Source organism: Triticum urartu, chromosome 2A, assembly GCF_056163025.1.
Source record: "Triticum urartu cultivar PI428250 chromosome 2A, HENAU_Tu73, whole genome shotgun sequence".
Taxonomy (NCBI): Eukaryota; Viridiplantae; Streptophyta; class Magnoliopsida; order Poales; family Poaceae; genus Triticum; species Triticum urartu.
The window spans coordinates 475055571-475075031 of record NC_141874.1 but is presented as its reverse complement, the minus strand read 5'-3'; the positions used below and the strand labels follow the sequence as shown (position 1 = coordinate 475075031).

General features: G+C 47.2%; 2 protein-coding genes across 2 annotated transcripts; one reads left to right on the top strand and one right to left on the bottom strand.

Annotated features, from left to right (window-relative positions):
- Positions 1-1680: 1680 nt before the first annotated feature.
- LOC125537704 (protein LAX PANICLE 2) lies at positions 1681-12835 on the bottom strand. Its single transcript, XM_048701029.2, has 4 exons — positions 11748-12835; positions 11412-11462; positions 11102-11174; positions 1681-2278 (listed from the first exon to the last, which is right to left on the bottom strand). The coding sequence occupies exons 1-4, from the start codon at positions 12461-12463 to the stop codon at positions 2117-2119; spliced, it is 1002 nt and encodes a 333-aa protein (XP_048556986.1). The 5' UTR covers positions 12464-12835; the 3' UTR covers positions 1681-2116.
- A 4471-nt stretch (positions 12836-17306) lies between these two features.
- LOC147985518 (uncharacterized) lies at positions 17307-18150 on the top strand. Its single transcript, XM_087539896.1, has 2 exons — positions 17307-17589; positions 17666-18150. The coding sequence occupies exons 1-2, from the start codon at positions 17307-17309 to the stop codon at positions 18148-18150; spliced, it is 768 nt and encodes a 255-aa protein (XP_087396022.1).
- The last annotated feature ends 1311 nt before the right edge of the window (positions 18151-19461 follow it).

Here is a 19461-nt window from a genome sequence, read left to right as displayed (position 1 = left end):
CAAATACTGTTGGTTGCATGCAGCATGGGAGCTGATGGTCCTTATTATGTCAAGAAATCTATCTGAATTACTACAGGTCACTGCAGAATTCACATTTGTCATGTGCGTTTTTCCAGCGTGTGCGTGTGTGCAAGGAACCTTCCATCAGACAGTGGGCTACCTTTTTTTTTACACAAGCGCTCATACACACACACGCATACACTCACCCCTATGAACACACACACGCACACCCTACTTGATGATTCTCTGGCACAGCTTAATATCCATTTCCCGAACCGAGGAACCAAAACAGTACTACTATATATACGTTGTGAATAGGTGACGACGTCAATCTTAACTGGGATGATGCAACCTTGGCAAGGCCCGCGTGCTTCATTTTCAGAAGCTTCACCGGAACACACCGCCAGGACTAGAAGGCCAAGTGGAGCATGCATGAATTTGCAGCTACACTTGGTTTTCCCATGATTAACATTCTTCTAAGCGCCGCCTGGTTTGCCACCGACGCCACGTTTCTTTCCTCGTCTATTTTGCGCAGTAGGTGCTGTAGCGAGGGAGCACTAGCCACTAGGGAACAGTGCAGAGGTCATATAAGCGAGGAGCAACAACTGCAATGACCTTGTTATCATTATCCCGGTTGAAAGTTGAGGCGCAGGTTCAGGGTTCAGAAATGTGGTTGTTCAGGTGGCTTTGTCAACTGTCAAGCGCCTGCACGCGCGGGCCGGTTTTAAGTTATCGCGCCGAGTTCTTAGTTTAGGGCATCATCTTCTCTTAACTATGTCTATATTTGGTTTTAACTAGAGTAGAGCAGGCATCAGGTCTGTCGACCTGCTGTGAAGCTCACTCAGCTTGTCTTAATCATGTTTACGCCGCCTTGATAGCGTTTACCCTGCAGCTGCACTGATGACCCCCTCCCTTGTCTTTCTCAGTAGCAGTGTGCGTTGTAATGCCTGCTACGTGTGATCTCTGTCGGTTGTTTGGAGCTTCTTGACCTCACCTCATCGTCGCAGCAGCATCATGCTGGTGACGGCGACCCTATACTGGCGTGGTGGTGCCTGACTGGGAAGGGTATTCGGTGACACATTGACGTCTCATGTGGTGTAGCTTTCCGTCTGATTATATTGCCTTAATCCTTGTTGTATTAATCAGCGCCTGCTGTAATTTGTTCTATTACTTGTTGGCCTGCTCCTTGACCGGCCCCGGCCGGAGCCAAAAGCTAGCAATTTGTTTCGTTAGGGTAGCTCAAGGCTTTCTGAATTTGTCTCACTTCAGGCTTCAAAAATTATACATGGTGTGATTTGGGCGTTACTGTCAGCTTTTGCGTTGCAAGGTTGCATCATACGTATATTTTTTAGAAAGTGGAAGACTGCTTTATTCCTGGCATCATGTGAGATGAAATGTCTCTTATTCTCTGCAGGATGAACTTCGTGCACATTTGACTGTCATCAGAACAGAGATAAATAATGCTCGGTAGTACAGTTTTATGGGCTTGATACAATAGGAGGCTCAAGTGAAAGATGTTAGAAACTAAATTAGTTGTGTGGCACAAACCACTGAACAAAAGAAAAGTAAGATCTTCAATGGACAAGTCGCGGACAAACAAAAAAAAATGCCCGGTGTAGTAAGGGCAACATTGGCTGCTTCCAACACGAAGAAAGGAAGCAGGCAGCGGAGAACTAAATGTGACAGCTGGAACCTCAAATTAGTAAATCAGGTGAAGCGAAGGCCACAATGGCTTGGAAGTGCACTCTTGAGTCAAATCCCTTCCTCTCACAGTTTGATTTGATCTAATCATGTCAGGCAGCTTCCAAGCTGTTTTCTCTAGTGATTCGCTGGAGAAAACATAGCCTGTATACAAAAGGGGTGGCCAAGAAAAAAAGCCTCTGGTCTGGTGTGCCGATGAATAACCGCGCCGTTTGTCAGGGGTAAAAAAAAGCTCCATTCCACACCTTCTCTTCTGTGGTTCATCAATAGATAGATCATCAGCAGCCTCCGAGGCCAGGCGGTCAGGAATTGTCGTCCGTCATGCCGCCTGTCGTGCCGTGCCGGAAAATGGTTAAAAGAGGGGGTAGAATCTACATTTTTCTGAGTGACATCAGAAGGGAGGGGGGACTGTCTACTACGGCCTTCTGCCATACTGCAAAACCATAATGTGGTTAGCGGTTGACGTGTCTGGTGCAACCGATGTCGACACGGCGTCTCTCTGGCACCAGATGCTGTCGCGGACATGCTGAAGGGTCATGAACGGGAGGAGCGGTCGCCCTCGGCATGTAATCTCCACCTGCAAACACACACACACATTTTCTTCAGTTTGTCAGCAAAAAAACCTAAACTTGTTCATAGGGCAAGCGAGATGATGATGCACACATGACTCCACACTGATGCACGGATTGGATGCTAGTGAACTGTGACCAAATTAACAAACAGGACACAAAATGGATTACAAGTGAAGCAAAATAGTTTAGCAGGGCATCAGCTACTGTTACTATTTTTAAGGTAAGGCGTCAATTACAGTGAGGTGAGAAGATGGATGAGAAGCATAGCATTGCTTCTGGCGAGAGGAACATAGTGATGTGATGGGGACTTTCTCCTTTGTGCAACCACAAACATGCATTGCAATTCCATGGCTGATGCCCAATAGAAGTACAATGCAGAAAAAGAGCAGGCAGGTCCAAGTGATGCATGCCTGATACTGATGTCGGATTCCCCTGTTAGTTTGTGATGATGGCATTTCATTACCTTCTCCCCCACGGCCACATGTGGGATGAGATGCCCAGCCCAACCAACCAAAGCTAAACTATACTAAACGTGCTTGCAATTGTAATTGCAATTGCACAGATCTGAGATGCCAAGCTACTGCAACCCTTGAATACCACCTGTCGTGCCCATGAGCGTATACTTTATTTAACTAATCATCACCTCAGGCTCATCAAGTCAATGGGTGGAGGTCCTAGAAGCAAGTGCTCAGCTAAGTAAGACAAAACTTAACACTTACTGAGCCTAATCTACACAGGATGCTGATTGATTGAATGGTTCATCTTCCATCCCCCCCCAAACTGCCCAACAACAAGAGCGTGCAAGTATTCCAGCTTCTCTGACCGTGCTTCTCCACCAAACATGCCATTTCCATGGCATGACAAGGACGTCTGGCCCTACCCTTGATTATGATTTTTAGATGATACCGAGAGCGAGAGCGCCACCGACATTGTTGACAATGACAGCAGATCATGGTACAGAGCGCAAAATGGACCTCGTGATTCAAATTAATTAATAATCACGAACCAAGCTGATAATTCGTCCCAAGGAGGGGCTAAGCAACCCCTTCTCTGCATGTTCCACTGCTCATTTCACATGGCTTAGTGAGCTGATGTAACCCTTATGATGTCACTCTCCTTCAACCAGCGAAAAGATACGCAAGGTTTGCGTATTCGTGAAATAAAAATTGGTCCCAAGGATATTGCTTATTTATGGCAGTATGCGGCACAGTGCCTAGATGCATGAATGATGAATGGGGCTCATTTGTGGGCACATGTTTACAGGTTGAAGAAGTCTCACCCTTCAACCTCTCTCCCCATGACAATCCATGTAGCAACCAACGCCCCAGCTCAAGTGAAAATTATAATCTTGCATGGCACACTACGTTTTTTTCGTTAGGTGTCAGTTTCAATATATAGGACTTTCTAGTGATGTTTGACCTCGCTCATATCTAGCCTTGAGAGTAGGATTTCTATGTTCAGTTCATGGAAAACATCCACCATAACAATTTGAAGCAAATGCAAAATTCCTACGCGTGATGTATTGACTATCTCAAATTCTCAAGTACACAACATGCAAATAAAAAAATCAAGTTATTTGTGCTGTATACACATATTACCTAATACATCAGTTGTCCAATGCATGACCTAATACTAAAAAATATACAAGAACTACGTCATATCTACCTCTGGGCAATCCTATGCGCATATGTGACCTCACTGAGAGGGTTAATTTCATTGGTTAAGATACTATAAGCGTATAGTATCTAGTAACATCTAGATATAGAAGTGACACGGAGCATCTAGTTATTTGGCCTTATAGTCAATAAAAATTCAAACGCTAGCTGTTCTCATGCTCATGGGGCAAAAGAGCCAAATACGGTTGTAAATCTAAGTCAAGCTAGATCTTGTAAAATTTAAGTGCATAAAAAATGGTACTGGCTAGAATCTTGATCCCTATCTAAGAGGGTGTTCAAATGGCAGCGTTCAGTCTCAAATGGAACTTCGTAAACAACAAGTAGAAATCATTCCTATGTCCTAGCTACAAATCAGTATGAGTTCAGCACTTTAGTGTGGGATATAGTTAACTAATTCTTGATAGAAGCTTATCTTAGCAATCTTATGAGGATTGTAGGATGAATTTTAGATGGTGGGAGAAGTGTGTAAAAGGCGTAAATTCTTTATGGAGCTGCTGTAGTCATTTTGTATGCTTTGAGATTGATCCTCTTATTTAAACATTTCCAAAGCTTTACTCTTATATTTTTAACAACCAAAATATACTATCCACCCAAAAAATGTACAAGGATATATGAGTTTTTTTTTCCAATCAAGTCCATTTGATATTCCTAACAATCAAAAACTGCCAGCGAGTCCAAACTAGCAATAGGACAAGAAGTAGTGTGCTAGGTCTCACATGATCATGCAGGCGTGCATTTTTCTACATAGAATGCAACCATCTACCGATCAAAGACAGCAAAGCTAGACAAAGGGTTAATATATATAGAAACCTAATCAAGCACCACACACTAAGAAGAGAACAAAAAGGAAAGAACACCTATTGACAATCTGCGAATCTTTAATCGAATCGATCGTGCATATATGACGCCATTTGACGTGCCCAACACTTTGGCAGCAAGCAGAATTATATAAAGACCAAAGATCAGTAGTACTAATTATTGCAATCCCCGAGGCCATGATCAGCATTATACCCAGTTCATAATAGCTGTCCATGTCGTGCCAATTATATGCATGATCATGCATGCACTACATGGGCACATAGCCTTATTAGCAGTCGTGCAAGAAACCAACGTAGCCATAGTATGTACATCTCTAATTATTTGTCTTGCTTTGGATTGGTGTAGTTTTCTACAGGAGTATGATAAGTTTCCTCTACTAACATACAATATATGTAAACAAAAATCTTGGCACTTATTTGGCTTTCCATCATGTGACCCATGATGTATGTATGTTTGTGCGGCCGGCCAAACGTCCAATGTCCCTAGCTTTGCCCCCAAAGAAGCACAGCTAGCTACATCAATGTGACCCACGAGCGACTACCTCTACCAGTCTAGTAGTAGTAGTACTACTACTCGTCGAGCACTTAGGGACGTCCATATACTACTCACCATATATCGATCTTATACTTACTATACTCTTCTTTTTATGATATATTGCAAGGGAATTGTTGGCTTTGATTGATGTGCCAGGTCCCAACCAACCAGTGGCCCTTGTATATGAGAGCTCACACGTTTTTGTTGGGCTTGGCGGCATGCATAAACCCTTTGCCCCCGCTCGCTGGCTAGCTAGGGAGGGAGGGAATATAATTCTAGCATGGCCACAAACAAGTACCCTCCAACTAACGCTCGAGCCATCGGCATCTAATATAATCATCGTGGGGGTTCGTACGTACTTGATTAGTGGTTAAGTACGCCTCCGGTTTAGCTGCTAATAGTTGGAGGGACGAGGCGTGCGTGCCTGCATGCAATTAATGCTGCACTGCATAGTGATTCAGGTGTGCTTAAACTATTAGATTCTGCTCTTGTTGGTAGGTTTCTCTGCTAAAAAAACCCTCTTAATTAAATTCCCAATGACAATTGACACGTACAATTTCTTCCCGTGCAAATCACCAAAAATCAATTCAACTCAACTTGCACCCCCTCTAGTCTAGCTGGCTAATTAATCAGTCTCTCCAGAACAAAAGGGGGTTAGCATATATGCACATGGTCCCCCGATCCATAAGCATGACAGAAAAAAAGGGAGGAGTGGTGGCAATATGCTCCCTCCAGCCCTCCTATGATTGTCAATTTACACATACTAAAAGCAGCTAATTTATTACTACTAAGTATATATATGGACATAAAATAGTGGGAAATCAATACTACGTACTACGAGTACTATACTTGGATGCCCTAGTAATAGTATGAAGGTGCAATTCTCCACCGCTCCTTGTTTCGAGGGTCTTCTCCAGAGTGCGTTGCTTCCGCCGCTTTTAACCCCCTAGCTGCTGCTACTACAACGGACGACACGTCCGATCCAAGGAATGCATGCATGAGACGGAATTGCAGAGCTAGTGTTTGCGTCGTAGCAGTACCAGTAGTTAGTGGTCCTTTTGGCTTTTGTCCATCCGTCTATTCCTTCCTCCTGCTTCACTTTCATTGAGATGCCTCACCCTTCACCAACTTGGCATTATTCTCTCTCTACCCCCCCTCACTCTTTCTCTACTTCTCCGGCCGTCTCTCTCTAGTCTCTACTGTGCACGCATTCCTCGCATGGCCCCACTCCCATGCACATTAATTATTTCCCTTTTTTCTTTTCTTTTTCTTCTCGAAACCAATCATGCGAGCATAAAACAGGTGATTTGGTGGGTCTGTTTCATTGGCTAACAAGGTGGGGCCACATGCATGCACGTATGTGTAAAAATATTCCACCACAAAGTGCAAGTGCACCCACTTAATAAGGTTCTTCGATTTGTCATCTAACCACACAACCAAAGCTATATATCTAAGCTATCTTACCTTCCCCTTAGGCTTTGTCTCCCGTGAGAATTTCTAGTTTGGCTTTCACGAGCTAGCTAGGTGCACAGTCCGTTAATACGTGAGGTAAGGTCGACGATGGCATGACGCCAATAAATACTATGAAGAAATCCAAGCCTAGTTTGCTGCATCCGTGCACATGCACAAGGTCGGTTGATGATCTAACAACTTTGCACATGCATGAAGGATACTCGTATATAGCATCCATATTTCTAGCGTATGAAATGAATACCAAGTACTTATGTACCGGCGACATGATCAGATCAAAATTACGACCAAGTGAATTAAATGCAATGTTGGCTCTGAACCACTGACCATCATAGTCTACACGAGACGAGAGACACGATGCATTGGATTTGTTCCCAATCAATCCCCATATATATGTGTTTTATATATCTTTAGTAATTTTTAAGCGAAGGCTATAGATGCCTGTCACATTAAGTGAACGACTAAGATAGCAATTGAGGAAAAGAGCAACAGACTGCTAAAGACAAAGAAGAAAGTACGAGTCGTATGCATATACAAAGTGGTGGAGCCATTTGGTGCATGCATGATCTGCAGTATATAAAGGCATCCATCAACAGATGGAATCTTTTGATTAGCTAAGGGCTGCCACTAAACTCTGATTAATACTACATATTATCCTAGTCGCAGCATGGCCACATTCCATATTCTGTGTAGATTGTTAAATCAAGCACGCATCCCTAGTCATGGGGAACTTTCACTGCTCAAGGCTGACACACGTTTTAACCTGGTAAAACCATCACCCTCTTTTTAGCAAAGAACCTCCTTGATTGACATTAAAGTTTGGATTATAAAGAATTGGCTGGTAGAGACAAAGTTGACCCTGGAAATATTTATTTGATGGGCATCTTTGCACAAAAGAAAAACGAATTGTTATACATCCATGGCGCCGGTTAAACTAGGCCCATTGTAGGGAGTACGAGACAATTAAAATGAAAAAAGAAATCCTACACCAACTTGCATGTTCAGTTGATCAATCATTCTACTATACTATGCATCGTGCGTGCATGCATGCTGATTGACGGGAGCCATGGTGATATACTTGGTTATTGATTTTGTGATTATAGAGGTCATGGTGATTCAATATTAGCAATTCTTCTAATATCACACTTTAAATGTTCTGATGCTTAAAAATAATTAGTTAAATTTCTGGACCTAGTTTCAGGAATTTACATTAGAAGCGTGAAGTAATTAGGATTTGCCTACGTTTTACATAGTTCTTACATGTGGTGTGCAATCCTTTCAAAGTCCTATATAACTAATTGAAGGTATATGCTATGAGAAGCGAACTTACTTTTAATGTTTATTTGCAGATCAAGTTTGAACAATTAGAAACCTTATGACATGTGTACTCCGTGAATAAGTGAGTGTAGAAAAGATAGCTCACTTGGTTAGGAGAGTGGATGTTCATTTCCACTAGATGGGTTCAAGTGCCTGGCTTGAACTCAGAAATTGATCAGACTTAATGTTCAAAGAGCACAAAAACATCAATACGTTTAAACTGCTTACCAAAAGAGAAGACAAAAAATATCTTTGCCTTCACTTTGTTCCACCAATAATGTAAGTAACATTTTATTGCATTACATACTATAACTTTTATAAATAAGATAAACTGGAATGTGAAGCTTGCAATCTAAATAAACTAGACAACATCCTGCACACTGCTGTAGAAATTCATAGCAATGAAAGTATAAAAAAAAATTCAAATATACAGAGGGTTTGCATGTGGTGTAAAATTGACATTGAAGGTTAATTATTTTTTGCCGATTTTTTTTTATGGTGTGGAGGGCTTGCATGTGTGGAAAGTGGAAATGTTGCATGCACTTGATGATGTGGATGGCTTGCATGCACATTTAAATGGGATACTTAGATATATAGGATATAGGATTTTTTTCGAGAAAAGATATAGGATATTGGTATCAACAACTTGGGCGATCCGATGACCTTAACTAAAAAAATCATAATTAAGTTGTGCATATGATAGATCATGATGAATTTTATTTTTCGTCATTGCCCCGGTTAATGCTAGTTATTTGAGGAATATATTCTCCTCTATAGTACCGGCATGTAGATGTTAACTTACTGATTATACCTAATTATATGCTTCTATGGAGTAGACCCCCATTTATAGTTATGAAAAGGCCCAAGAAGTTATGGTGAATTTTGGAACTAATAAACTATATTGCACTTCGCATATTTCTGGCCGAGTGGTGATTGGTGAGCGCAAATGAAACCCATCATACATATAGTTATACCTTATATGTATATGCAACGCCATTGAAGCAAATATATTGGTGTGGGCGAGACACTATAGCGTGAGGCCTTGCTGTTGTTAGCAGGTCAATTCCCAGAAATATATAAAACGGTATATGATAAACACGTCGATTTATTGGAGTTGAAAGCAAAAGCGGGATCCTGATGCAATTAAGGCTCGTATGTATGTGCACCCTAACACTTCTGCGTACCAAGATCAAAGAATTAGAAAATGAACAAAGTCTACTCTTCAAACAGAAAGGCGCATGCATGCAGACCCAGTACCCCTCCACGTATAAACTTATATTAGTATACGTCTGCACGCATCACCTAAGGTTGTTGCAACAAATATATCATACATTATATATTAGGCACCTTAAAAGTTGTCCATCCTTTCATCATTGAGTACGGCTTACATATTGTTACCTAGATACATATTGTAACCATTAACGTATTTCTTTCTTTTTGTATATATATCCGCAAGAAGATTCCTGCGTGACCGTGCATGCATGCATGCCATTTTGTGCATGAGATTGGTCAATGAAACAGCCAGGCAATGTAGCTAGGTAGGAAAGTAAATGAGTAGATTAACATATGAGAAATGTAGATAAGAAAACCAAAGATTTATTGTAGGGCCGGTCGGTCTGTGCATGGTGAGTATATTGTGTTTTTTGTATATGCGTGTAGTCCTGAACAAAAAGGAGCCTATATATCATTGCAGTTACTGAGAACATATGCAGGCTTGCTAGGTAGGCCTATCGAGTGCAAAAGGAAGCAAGATCTCGAGTCATAATGAAAAGGATCCATCACTGTACGTGATGGAGCAGGAAATGGTGTGTGTTTGTGTGTGTGTGCGCGCGCGTTATGTTGTGGTGCACTCTCTCTCTCTCTCTCTCTCTCTCTCTCACGCACTCTCTCTCTCTCTCATGCACAGAGAGCCTCATGCACACACACATACAAACACTCGAAAGCCCTACTTGATGCTTCCATATGGTGAGGTGAGGATGGTGCATAGCTTTCAGTGATGCATGGTAGGTGAAGGAGGCCTTTTCTTTCTCTAGGGCATGCACCATCTATCTCCCTCCCTCCCTCACAATGCTATGGCTTTACACAAGCACAGCCCCACACACAGACGCACACACTGGCTAGCCAGGCCGTAGCAAGAGGTTCTCTCTACATGCATGCATGTAGGAGTACACAGCACACACATATATGCCTACTCATGTGTCCTATATATGAGCATAGCCCTGAAAGCCTCTGTTGCATGCATTGCATGCTAGCCCTTCCTATGCCTCCATTTGAGGCATTGCACTGGGGAGAAAGGGCTTTAGGCAATGATGAGCTCCTTGGCCATATCCTGACCCCTAGGATGCATAGGAAAAGAAAGAACAGAAAGGCTTGTGAGGGCTCTACCTATAGTTAGCTAGCTAGCCAAGGCTCCCTCCCTAAGATATAATTAATAATTAATAAGTACAATATAAAATGAGTATATATATACATATATACAGCTTTATTGTTTGCATGAACCGACAGAGAGCAAGAAGAAGAAACAAGTAAAGCTCCATCACAAGCCTGATAACTAACCATCTAGACTAGTATCTAACAACCTCTCACTAGTCCCTCTTTGCGTCTCTCTCTCGGATGGAGGAGTTCTTGTCAAGTGGTGAGGGGATGATGTGCCACCCAAGACACACACCCCTCACCTACAATAGGAACAAGCACAAACTGGACCCTTAATGTCACGCTTGATTAAAATTTCATATATTTCATTCAGGAGTGCAAGCATATGTCTAATGTTATTTTCTTTATACCTACACCTCTGTACCGTACACGTACCAGTCTCTTTTCTAGCTCTGATGTTCCTTTCATCACCGATGTTGGAAAAAGCAAAGGGGAAAACAATGCATCTTGGCAGTAATAAAAATAAAGAAAGAAGTTCACCATAACACAAAAGACCGGAGAAGGGGGGAAGAAGAATAAAATGCAAAATGCTAGTAAATAAAACGGATATTAATCGGACTTGTGCTGATATTTAAATACCTCTGATTCGTCTTCCAATCCGAGCTTGTTAGCCAGGTACTTGATCAACAATCTAACTGTCACCCTCCCATCTCTGAAAATTATCAAAATACAAGGAAATCGCATGTTAAATTCTCATATTTTCCACGCCGCAGCAGTAAGCACAAACCACATTACATCCGAAGCATGTTTTTTAGATGAATTAATACATCTCATAGCCTCGCAGATTTGGAGGCGCATAAAGAATATGCAAATGCAGGATGAGAGGCAACTAATCGAAGCAGCAGAATGATTACGATGAAAGAAAAAAAAAAGGGTTGTAGAGTATTACTTGATTCTTAAGTAGCTTCTTGGAATCTGAGGCAAGAACGGTTCCCTCCCTCTGCACAAATCAAGATGACAAAAATCAAAGTCAATAAAACACCGACAGCTAGTCCTCCTAGCAAAACAACACGAATCGAAGCAAAAAAGGATTAAGAACGTGCAGATGAAGGCGCTGCATTTGCAGGATTTGATCATTCAAGGACGAATTAATCAACTGGCATGCAGCGAGTGAAATATGTAGGATGAGGAGGAGTAAGTAGCGATGAACACATGAAATGCTCGCGTGTACCCATGTAGCTAGTGCAGTCGCAGAGAGTGGTAGGACGTGTATATATGCACTCACTGGTGGGGCGCGGCCTGGAAGACGAACCAGACTCCGGCGGCGGCGGCGGCGGTGGCCGCCGGTGGAGGCAGCACAACCCTGGTCGTGTCGAAGCCGGAGGGGCCCGCGGCCGGCGAGCCAGACCCGTAGAGCCCGCGGTGTCCGAACGGGAGAAGCAGCTGCGGTTGTTGCGCCGCGTGGCTCCAAGGCGGCAGCCAAGGTGGCCCAGCGCGCGGCACAGACATTTGTAACGACGCCTGCGGAATGCCGGGCATGGCGGGGCGCAGGAAGGCTCCGGGCGGCACGTCCATGCCCGGGAGCGTCTCCTGCCGCGGCCCCGCCGTCCCCGCGCGGTCCGCCGCAAAGAGATCGATGTCGGGCGCTGCGCCACTGGGGCCCGGGGACGCCGGGCCGAGGCCGAGGCGCAACCAGTCCCCTCCCCCGGCGCCGCCGCCTCCGTTGCTGCTGCTGCCGCCACTGCTGCTGCCGCTTGTGCCGGCGGGATGGGGCGGCAACACTACTAGCGCCTCCCCGCGTCGCTCCTCCTGGTGCACTTCCTGCCTCTCCTGCGGCGGCGGCGGCTTTGACGGGTCCTGGTTAATGGGCTCCTGGGCCATGTGGTGGCTCGGCCTCGGCGTCGGCTGTGCCGTCAGAGCGTTGACGCCGGCGGCGACGTCGCGGATGAAAGGCGTGCCATGCGCGTCGCGGAGGAGCTGCAGGTTCCGAGCCGGGACCATCCGGGCTGCCGCCGGTTCATTCCATCCACCCGGCCGGCCCGGCCCGGCCCGGCGCCACCCCCGTCTCTCTCTCTCTCTCTCTCTCCGCTCGCTAGAACGTCGGAGAGACCGAGACGCGCGCGCGGCACGCACGACGTCGGCACGCGCGAGGCACGTACCTTTGGCCACAGGAGATCGGAGGAAGAAGATGACGAAGAGAGAGAGAAAGAGAGTATTAGGTAGGCACGCACGCAAGGAGAAGTAGCTAGAGGAGGAGCCGTAGCAGCATGGCACGAGGCAGCGGAAAGGAAGAGGGGCGGAGAGAGAGACCTCGGTCGATCGGAGATCAAATAGTTTCAGAAGGGGGTAGAGACAGAGAAAACCCGAGCAAGTCGAGTCGTCCGTGTCCGTCCTAGAGAGAGAAAGGGGCCGCTCCCCTCTCTCTCTATATATCTTTTTAACTTTTGAGTCCTCGCGGTCGCAGGGACAAAAAGAACAGAAGCTCCAGATATTTAACCGCGGGTTTGCTTAGGCGAATAGCTCAGTCGTCCAGGGGCTCTTTTGGAAGAAACCAAAAGAGCGGTCGTGAGCAGCGGGCCCCGCGCGGCAGTACGTGTGGCGTGGCATGATTTACCCTACAGCGCTAAACGATGTGGTGCGTGACATGCGCCGCCCTGCCTAAAGCTTCCGTGTGGGTTTCTGCGCGGTTGCACTGGCTTCTGCATGTCGAGCCACGGCGGCACGTCCAAAATTAGCCAAAGATTGTGAGCGCTCAAACAAAATGCGCAAATGACCGTCCTTACTAAGAAATCATAATTTCTTTTACAATACTTATTACTTATACTCACTCCGATCCATATTAATTATTGCTGATTTAGTATAATAATACGTTATTTAGCAACTTTGCAGAAACACTTTCCGCCTCATTCACGAGCGGCGCCCCAAACGCGTATAGGGCTACCCTGCCTCCTGTGGTCGCTGTCGTGAATCTAAGACTGACAGTAGAATAGGGGGTAAGTATGAGGAGGCAAGATCCTAGCTATGAAGGAGTTGTACACGTGAGTTTTACGAGTTCAGGCCCTTCTCGGAGGAAGTAACAGCCTTACGTCTCGGTGCCCTGAGGCGGTCGACTGAATTATATGTGTGTGTGTGAGTTTACAAAAGATGCGAACCCTTGTCCCAGAGGAGGGGGTGACTTATATAGAGTGCGCCAGGGCCCCAGCTCCCCTTTGTTACACAGGATTCAATGTTCATAAAGGAAAGGCGTTACTGGTAACGTCTACAGTAAAGCGCCATAAATGTTCATAATGCTATGGTTTAAGTCCTGACCATTGCAGAGTGGAGCGTTCCTCATCTTCTGGTGGTCGAGTGTCTTCAAGGTGGTCGAGTGAGTGCATCTCCACGGTCGAGTGGTTGATGGTTTCTCTTCGACTGTTTCTAATTCTTTGTAGAGATGTCCTTGGGGAGGGTAAGTTGGACAGGTCCATGACCCTACCCTAGGTACATAGCTTTATCATTAGCCCCCGAATGGATCAGGGTTTGAGTGAGGGAGGGGTTGAGAACACTTCCGACCCACTCTTTGTGCCATGAATATGCCTTGTCTGGAACAATGAGTTGAGGTGACGACGTCGACTATTTTCTCAATCGCCTTGGTCCATTCTTGGTTGTTGTCGAGTGAACCTTCATGGTAAAATTCCGAATGATGATGTAGAGGGTGTTTGTCTTCAGTCTGACAGGTTGTTCTGCTCTCCGCGGATCTCGCGGGATTCGAATTTTGGGAAGTGCGCCAGACGGGCGGAACCGAAGTTATCGGGACGGATTAGGCAAGTCTCCTCGATCCCCGCGCCACCTTTTTCGCCACGTACTGCGCGCGCGACTGTTCTGGGATTTGTTTAGATCGCTTGGGTCCACGAGTCAGCCACTCGGTGAAAGGCCTTATAAAAGGTCCCGGGCCAGGCCTCTGCTCCGCGTGCTCCCACTCTCTCTTCTCTTTCCTCCGATCTCTCCGCCACTCTCGCTTCCGCTTCATCACCGGACCTCTGTTCGAGCTCGACCCGTCACCATGGGGAAGGAGAAGATGGCGGCGCTGGAACGCGCGAAGAAGGCGACCGCGAAGGCGAAGGGCAAGCGGACCAGCCGAGGCGGATCCTCGTCGAGGTCCGGCCTGCCGGCGGACTGGATCCAAGGTGATTGGATCCGCTCGGCAATCACGCAGGACGACCTCGACGACCTGGTGGAGGGAGGATTGATCCCTCACAAGTCGGCTCGGCTCCCGGGGGACGAAACCGAGCCGCAGCCTAGAGAGGGTGAGTGTGTCCTCCTCGCAACCCACATAGATCGCGGATTCTCACTGCCCCCCCCCACCCTTTCTTCCGGGGGTTTTTGAACTTCTTTGGGGCTCAGCTCCACCATTTCACTCCGAACACCATAGTCTATCTGGCCGCTTTCGTGTCCATGTGCGAAAACTTCTTGGGCTCTCGACCGCACTGGGGGCTTTTCAAACACATCTTCACTTGTCGTTCCCAGTCGGTCAAAAAGGCCAAGTCGAGTGACGAGAGGACGCGGGTGATCCAGATGTGCGGTGGTCTAGGGATCCAGATGAGAAGCAAGAGTACTTTCCCAGCCATGATCCTTCCTGACTCGGTCCGGGGCTGGCAGTCGACTTGGTTCTACTGCAAGGATCAGCCAACCCCTAGCCAGTCGACTGGACTTCCTCCTTTTTCCTTGGCTCGAGTGGAGAAGCCTGCTCCCCTGAAGGTAGTTCCAGAAGAGAAGGCGCAGGTCAAGGTGCTGGTTGAACGGGTCATCCAGCTTGTCCGCGACGGAGTGATCGGGATGGATCTGCTGGAGGTCTTTTTCGGTCGACGCATCCAACCTCTTTAGGCGCGCGATCATCCGATGTGGATGTACTCTGGGCTCGAGGCTACCACTCGGATCCACCCGGAGGAGGTCAGCGAGGATATCTTGGAGAACTGGTTGAGGGGAATCACCGGCAACAAAGACAACCCTCGGGGATCCAGGAGGGTGATTCCGTTCGACAACTCGCACCAGTCGGAGCAGGTATATTTCTGTTTTATTAAGTATCTTTCCGATTCACCATGTGATGCCCCGTTTGCGGTCGACTGAATTTCCTTTGATTGTTATCCTTTCAGGCCCTCATTGAAATGTACTCGATGCCCAACAGAGTGTAGGACCCAGGCGCTGAGGAAGAAGGGAGCGGGGGCGAGAGCGGCGAGGAGCATTTGGAAGCCGAGGAGGACGAGGAGAGCGATGAATCGACTGATGAGGAAGAAGTCGACTCGCCTCCTCGCAGGGAGAGGAGGTCCAAGCACACTCATGACCCGGCAAGTGCTCCGGACTTGGTGGCTGCGCCAATCGGGCAGTCCTCGAAGCGCCCCAGGACGTCTTCCCCGACGCCGACTGAGAAGGCTCCAAAGCAATCTAAGGTCGCGCCGCCCCCAGCGCCGAAAGTGCCGAAAGCCATCTCCTCCAAACTGCCAAAAGCTTTACCCAGGATCAAAGTGACCGTTCCTACTATCTCTGGGTAACAATCTGACTTGTCCTTTATGTGGATTCGATTAACTGGGTGTAACCGATTGAATGCAGGCCTTTGCAGTGCTGCTACGTCAGGGACCTCTTCATACCAGTACCGGGACGAGGAAATGGAGGATGCGGTAACCTCCAACCCAGGTATAAACTCTTGCGATTTCGATTCTTGATCCTTTTAGGGTCGAGTGGTTCACTTGGGGTCGAATGTTCTGTCTTGCAGCTCCACCCAACATCATTGATCTTCCGGATGACGACGAAGATGTGGCTCCTAAGCCTAGGAAGAGCAAGAAGGTAACAGCTGGCAGGGTGGCTCGACAAGAACCAACTGCAACGCCTCCCGTCCATCAAGCTGAAGACACGGGCAGGGCCACTGTGACGTTCGCTGCACCCTTGCCGAGTGGGAATCCCACGCGGTCGACCGCGCCTGTGGTTCCTTCGACTATCCAACTCCACACCACGGAGCTTCAAGCAGCCGCACCTGGGTCGTCTGCACACTTTTTCACCAGCTACCCCGTCCCAGACAACCAGTCGGAAGTGGTTGTGGAAGCCATCCGAAAGGCTGATATGATGATGGAGCGGGTGAAGGTAGTGCACGAGAGCAGTCAGGCTGCCTACGACGCTAGTGCCGCCCTTCGGGCCAATGTCCAGGTGAGTAGACTTTCTGACTGTTTTTGTTCTCGAATTTTTTTTTCTGCACAATCTCCTGTTGTTCGCGTCGAATTAGAGCACCCACTGGGTGTCGCTGTCTTTTTTGGTAGTTTTGCTCTTCCACTCGGTCTGGGCGAGTGGGACCAGAACTGGTGGGGGCACGCTAAGTGCACCCACTGGGTGTAGTCCCCGAGACCGCGGTCGACTGCTGGCCTGAGTTCTTTCTTGACGGCGCAATTGTTCTTTCTCTCCTTTTTTTGCACTCAACTCCGGCGGGCCGGTTGAGTCGGATCAGAACCGGTGGGGGCACGCCAAGTGCACCCATTTGGTGTAGTCCCCGAGACCGCGGTCGACTGCTGGCAGTCGACTGGGGTCTGAACAGCTTGTTGCCCACTTCTTTAGGTTTTATTCACTCAGAAATGAACTGCCTTCGAACCTATCGATTGATCTGTCTCTTGCCTCCTACAGAAGTCTTGTACTCTTATCTCCAAGTTTGCCGAACTCGAAGAGAAGCAGAGGCAACTCAACTTAGACTTGGAATTGGCTCAGCAAAATCTGAAAAAAGCTCAAGATGAAGCCGCTGGTATGGAAGGTAACTGATTGCCGACTGAATTTCAATATATCTCTTTGACCTCTTCTTTGATTCGATTACTTCTTTGCAGAGAAAATGAAGCTGGCTCTGGACAAGAAGGACTCGGACCTCACCGCCGCGCAAAAAGCAGCCCAAGACAAAACCGCTCTCGCAGACAAGAAGCTTGCTTCAGTCGGAATGCTTGAAGGAGAGGTGAATAGACTAAAATCTTGTCTTAATGAAGCTAACCGCGAAGTGACCAGCCTAAAGAAGGACAAGGTCGTCCTGAACGAAAAGTTAGAGTCTGCGATCCGCAAGAGGAATGACACAGAAGCTTATATGAGGACCCTCGCCAAGAAGCTTTATCTCGTGCTGGAAGGTATTTCTTTTAATCCGACTGTGTTGATGCTTGCAATTGGGTCTTGCTCGGTTGATGGACTGACTTTTGGCTGCAGAACTCTGCCAAGACTTCGACGAAGAAACTGGAAGGGTCGAGACGGGTTTGGACCCTATCGCTTCCCTAGTCTGCGATGAAACTGCGATGAACGTGCTCCGACTGGAGTCCCATATCGCCAGCACCACAAGCTACCTCGCACGCCTGAAGGAGGTTGTCTCTCGAATCGACTCGACGCTTTGTCCAGGGGCGACGCTTCAGAACGATCTAGAATCTCTGATGACTCGCCTGAATGAGATCCCTGACCGAATGCAAGAATGGAAGAAATCCTCTGCTCGGTGTGGTGCTGATGTGGCGCTGTCCTTGGTGCGAGTCCATTGCAAGGAGGCTCGTGAAGACAAGCTGGCTGCGATCAAAGTTGCTAACACCAAAAAGCACGACTTCCAGTCCTTCATGGAGACTTTCATTGCTGCTGCCACTCGGATCGCTGATGGGATCGATCTATACTCATTCATGGAGCCTGCCAGCCCTCCTCCGGCCGAGTGAACAATCTTATGAAACTTGGATACGCTTTAAATTTGCCTTGGAATGCCGAGTGGTTTCTGTAACCGTTAAACTCCTTCGGGCTTGGTGTTCGAGTACTTTTGATTCACTGCTTGGAACCTTTTAGGATTTATTTGAATTTGGTTTATCTCCGAATGTGCTTGTGTTTGCCTCCGGATGGACTTTGCTCACTGCACCTCATCGCCCTTGCGGATAGGGATGGAGCGGACGTTGTATTTGTGCCGCAGCTCTGAAGGAGAATGTTGTAGTCGACCCGCACCTCGTCGTCCTTGCGGATGGGGATGGAGCGGACGTTGTATTTGTGCCGCAGCTCCAAAGGAGAAAGTTGCAGTCGACCTGCACCTCGTCGTCCTTGCGGATGGGGATGGAGCAGACGTTGTATTTGTGCCGCAGCTCCGAAGGAGAAGGTTGCAGTCGACCTGCACCTCGTCGTCCTTGCGGATAGGGATGGAGCGGACGTTGTATTTGTGCCGCAACTCTGAAGTAGAAGGTTGCAGTCGACCTGCACCTCGTCGTCCTTGCGGATAGGGATGGAGCGGACGTTGTATTTGTGCTGTAGCTCCGAAGGAGAAGGTTGCAGTCGACCTGCACCTCGTCGTCCTTGCGGATAGGGATGGGTCTCAAACTTAGGCGAGTATTGTATTGTAGTTAAGCCCCTGAGTGGGAGGATTGCTCTCCACTTGGTAGGATTTTTTCAAACTTAGGCGAGTGCAGGACTGCCGTTAAGTCTCTTAGTGAGAGAACTTAGGCGAGTGCTCGACTGCAGCTAAGCCCCTGAGTGGGAGGATTTCTCTCCACTCGGTAGGATTTTTTCAAACTTAGGCGAGTGCTGGACTGCCGTTAAGTCTCTTAGTGACAGAACTTAGGCGAGTGCTCGACTGCAGCTAAGCCCCCCGAGTGGGAGGATTGCTCTCCACTTGATAGGATTTTTTCAAACTTAAGCGAGTGCTGGACTGCCGTTAAGTCTCTGAGTGAGAGAACTTAGGCGAGTGCTCGACTGTAGCTAAGCCCCCGAGTGGGAGGATTGCTCTCCACTCGGTAGGATTTTTTCAAACTTAGGCGAGTGCTGGACTACTGTTAAGTCTCTTAGTGAGAGAACTTAGGCGAGTGCTCGACTGCAGCTAAGCCCCCGAGTGGGAGGATTGCTCTCCACTCGGTAGGATTTTTTCAAACTTAGGCGAGTGTTCGACTGCCGTTAAGTCTCTTAGTGAGAGAACTTAGGCGAGTGCTCGACTGCAGCTAAGCCCCCGAGTGGGAGGATTGCTCTCCACTCGGTAGGATTTTTTCAAACTT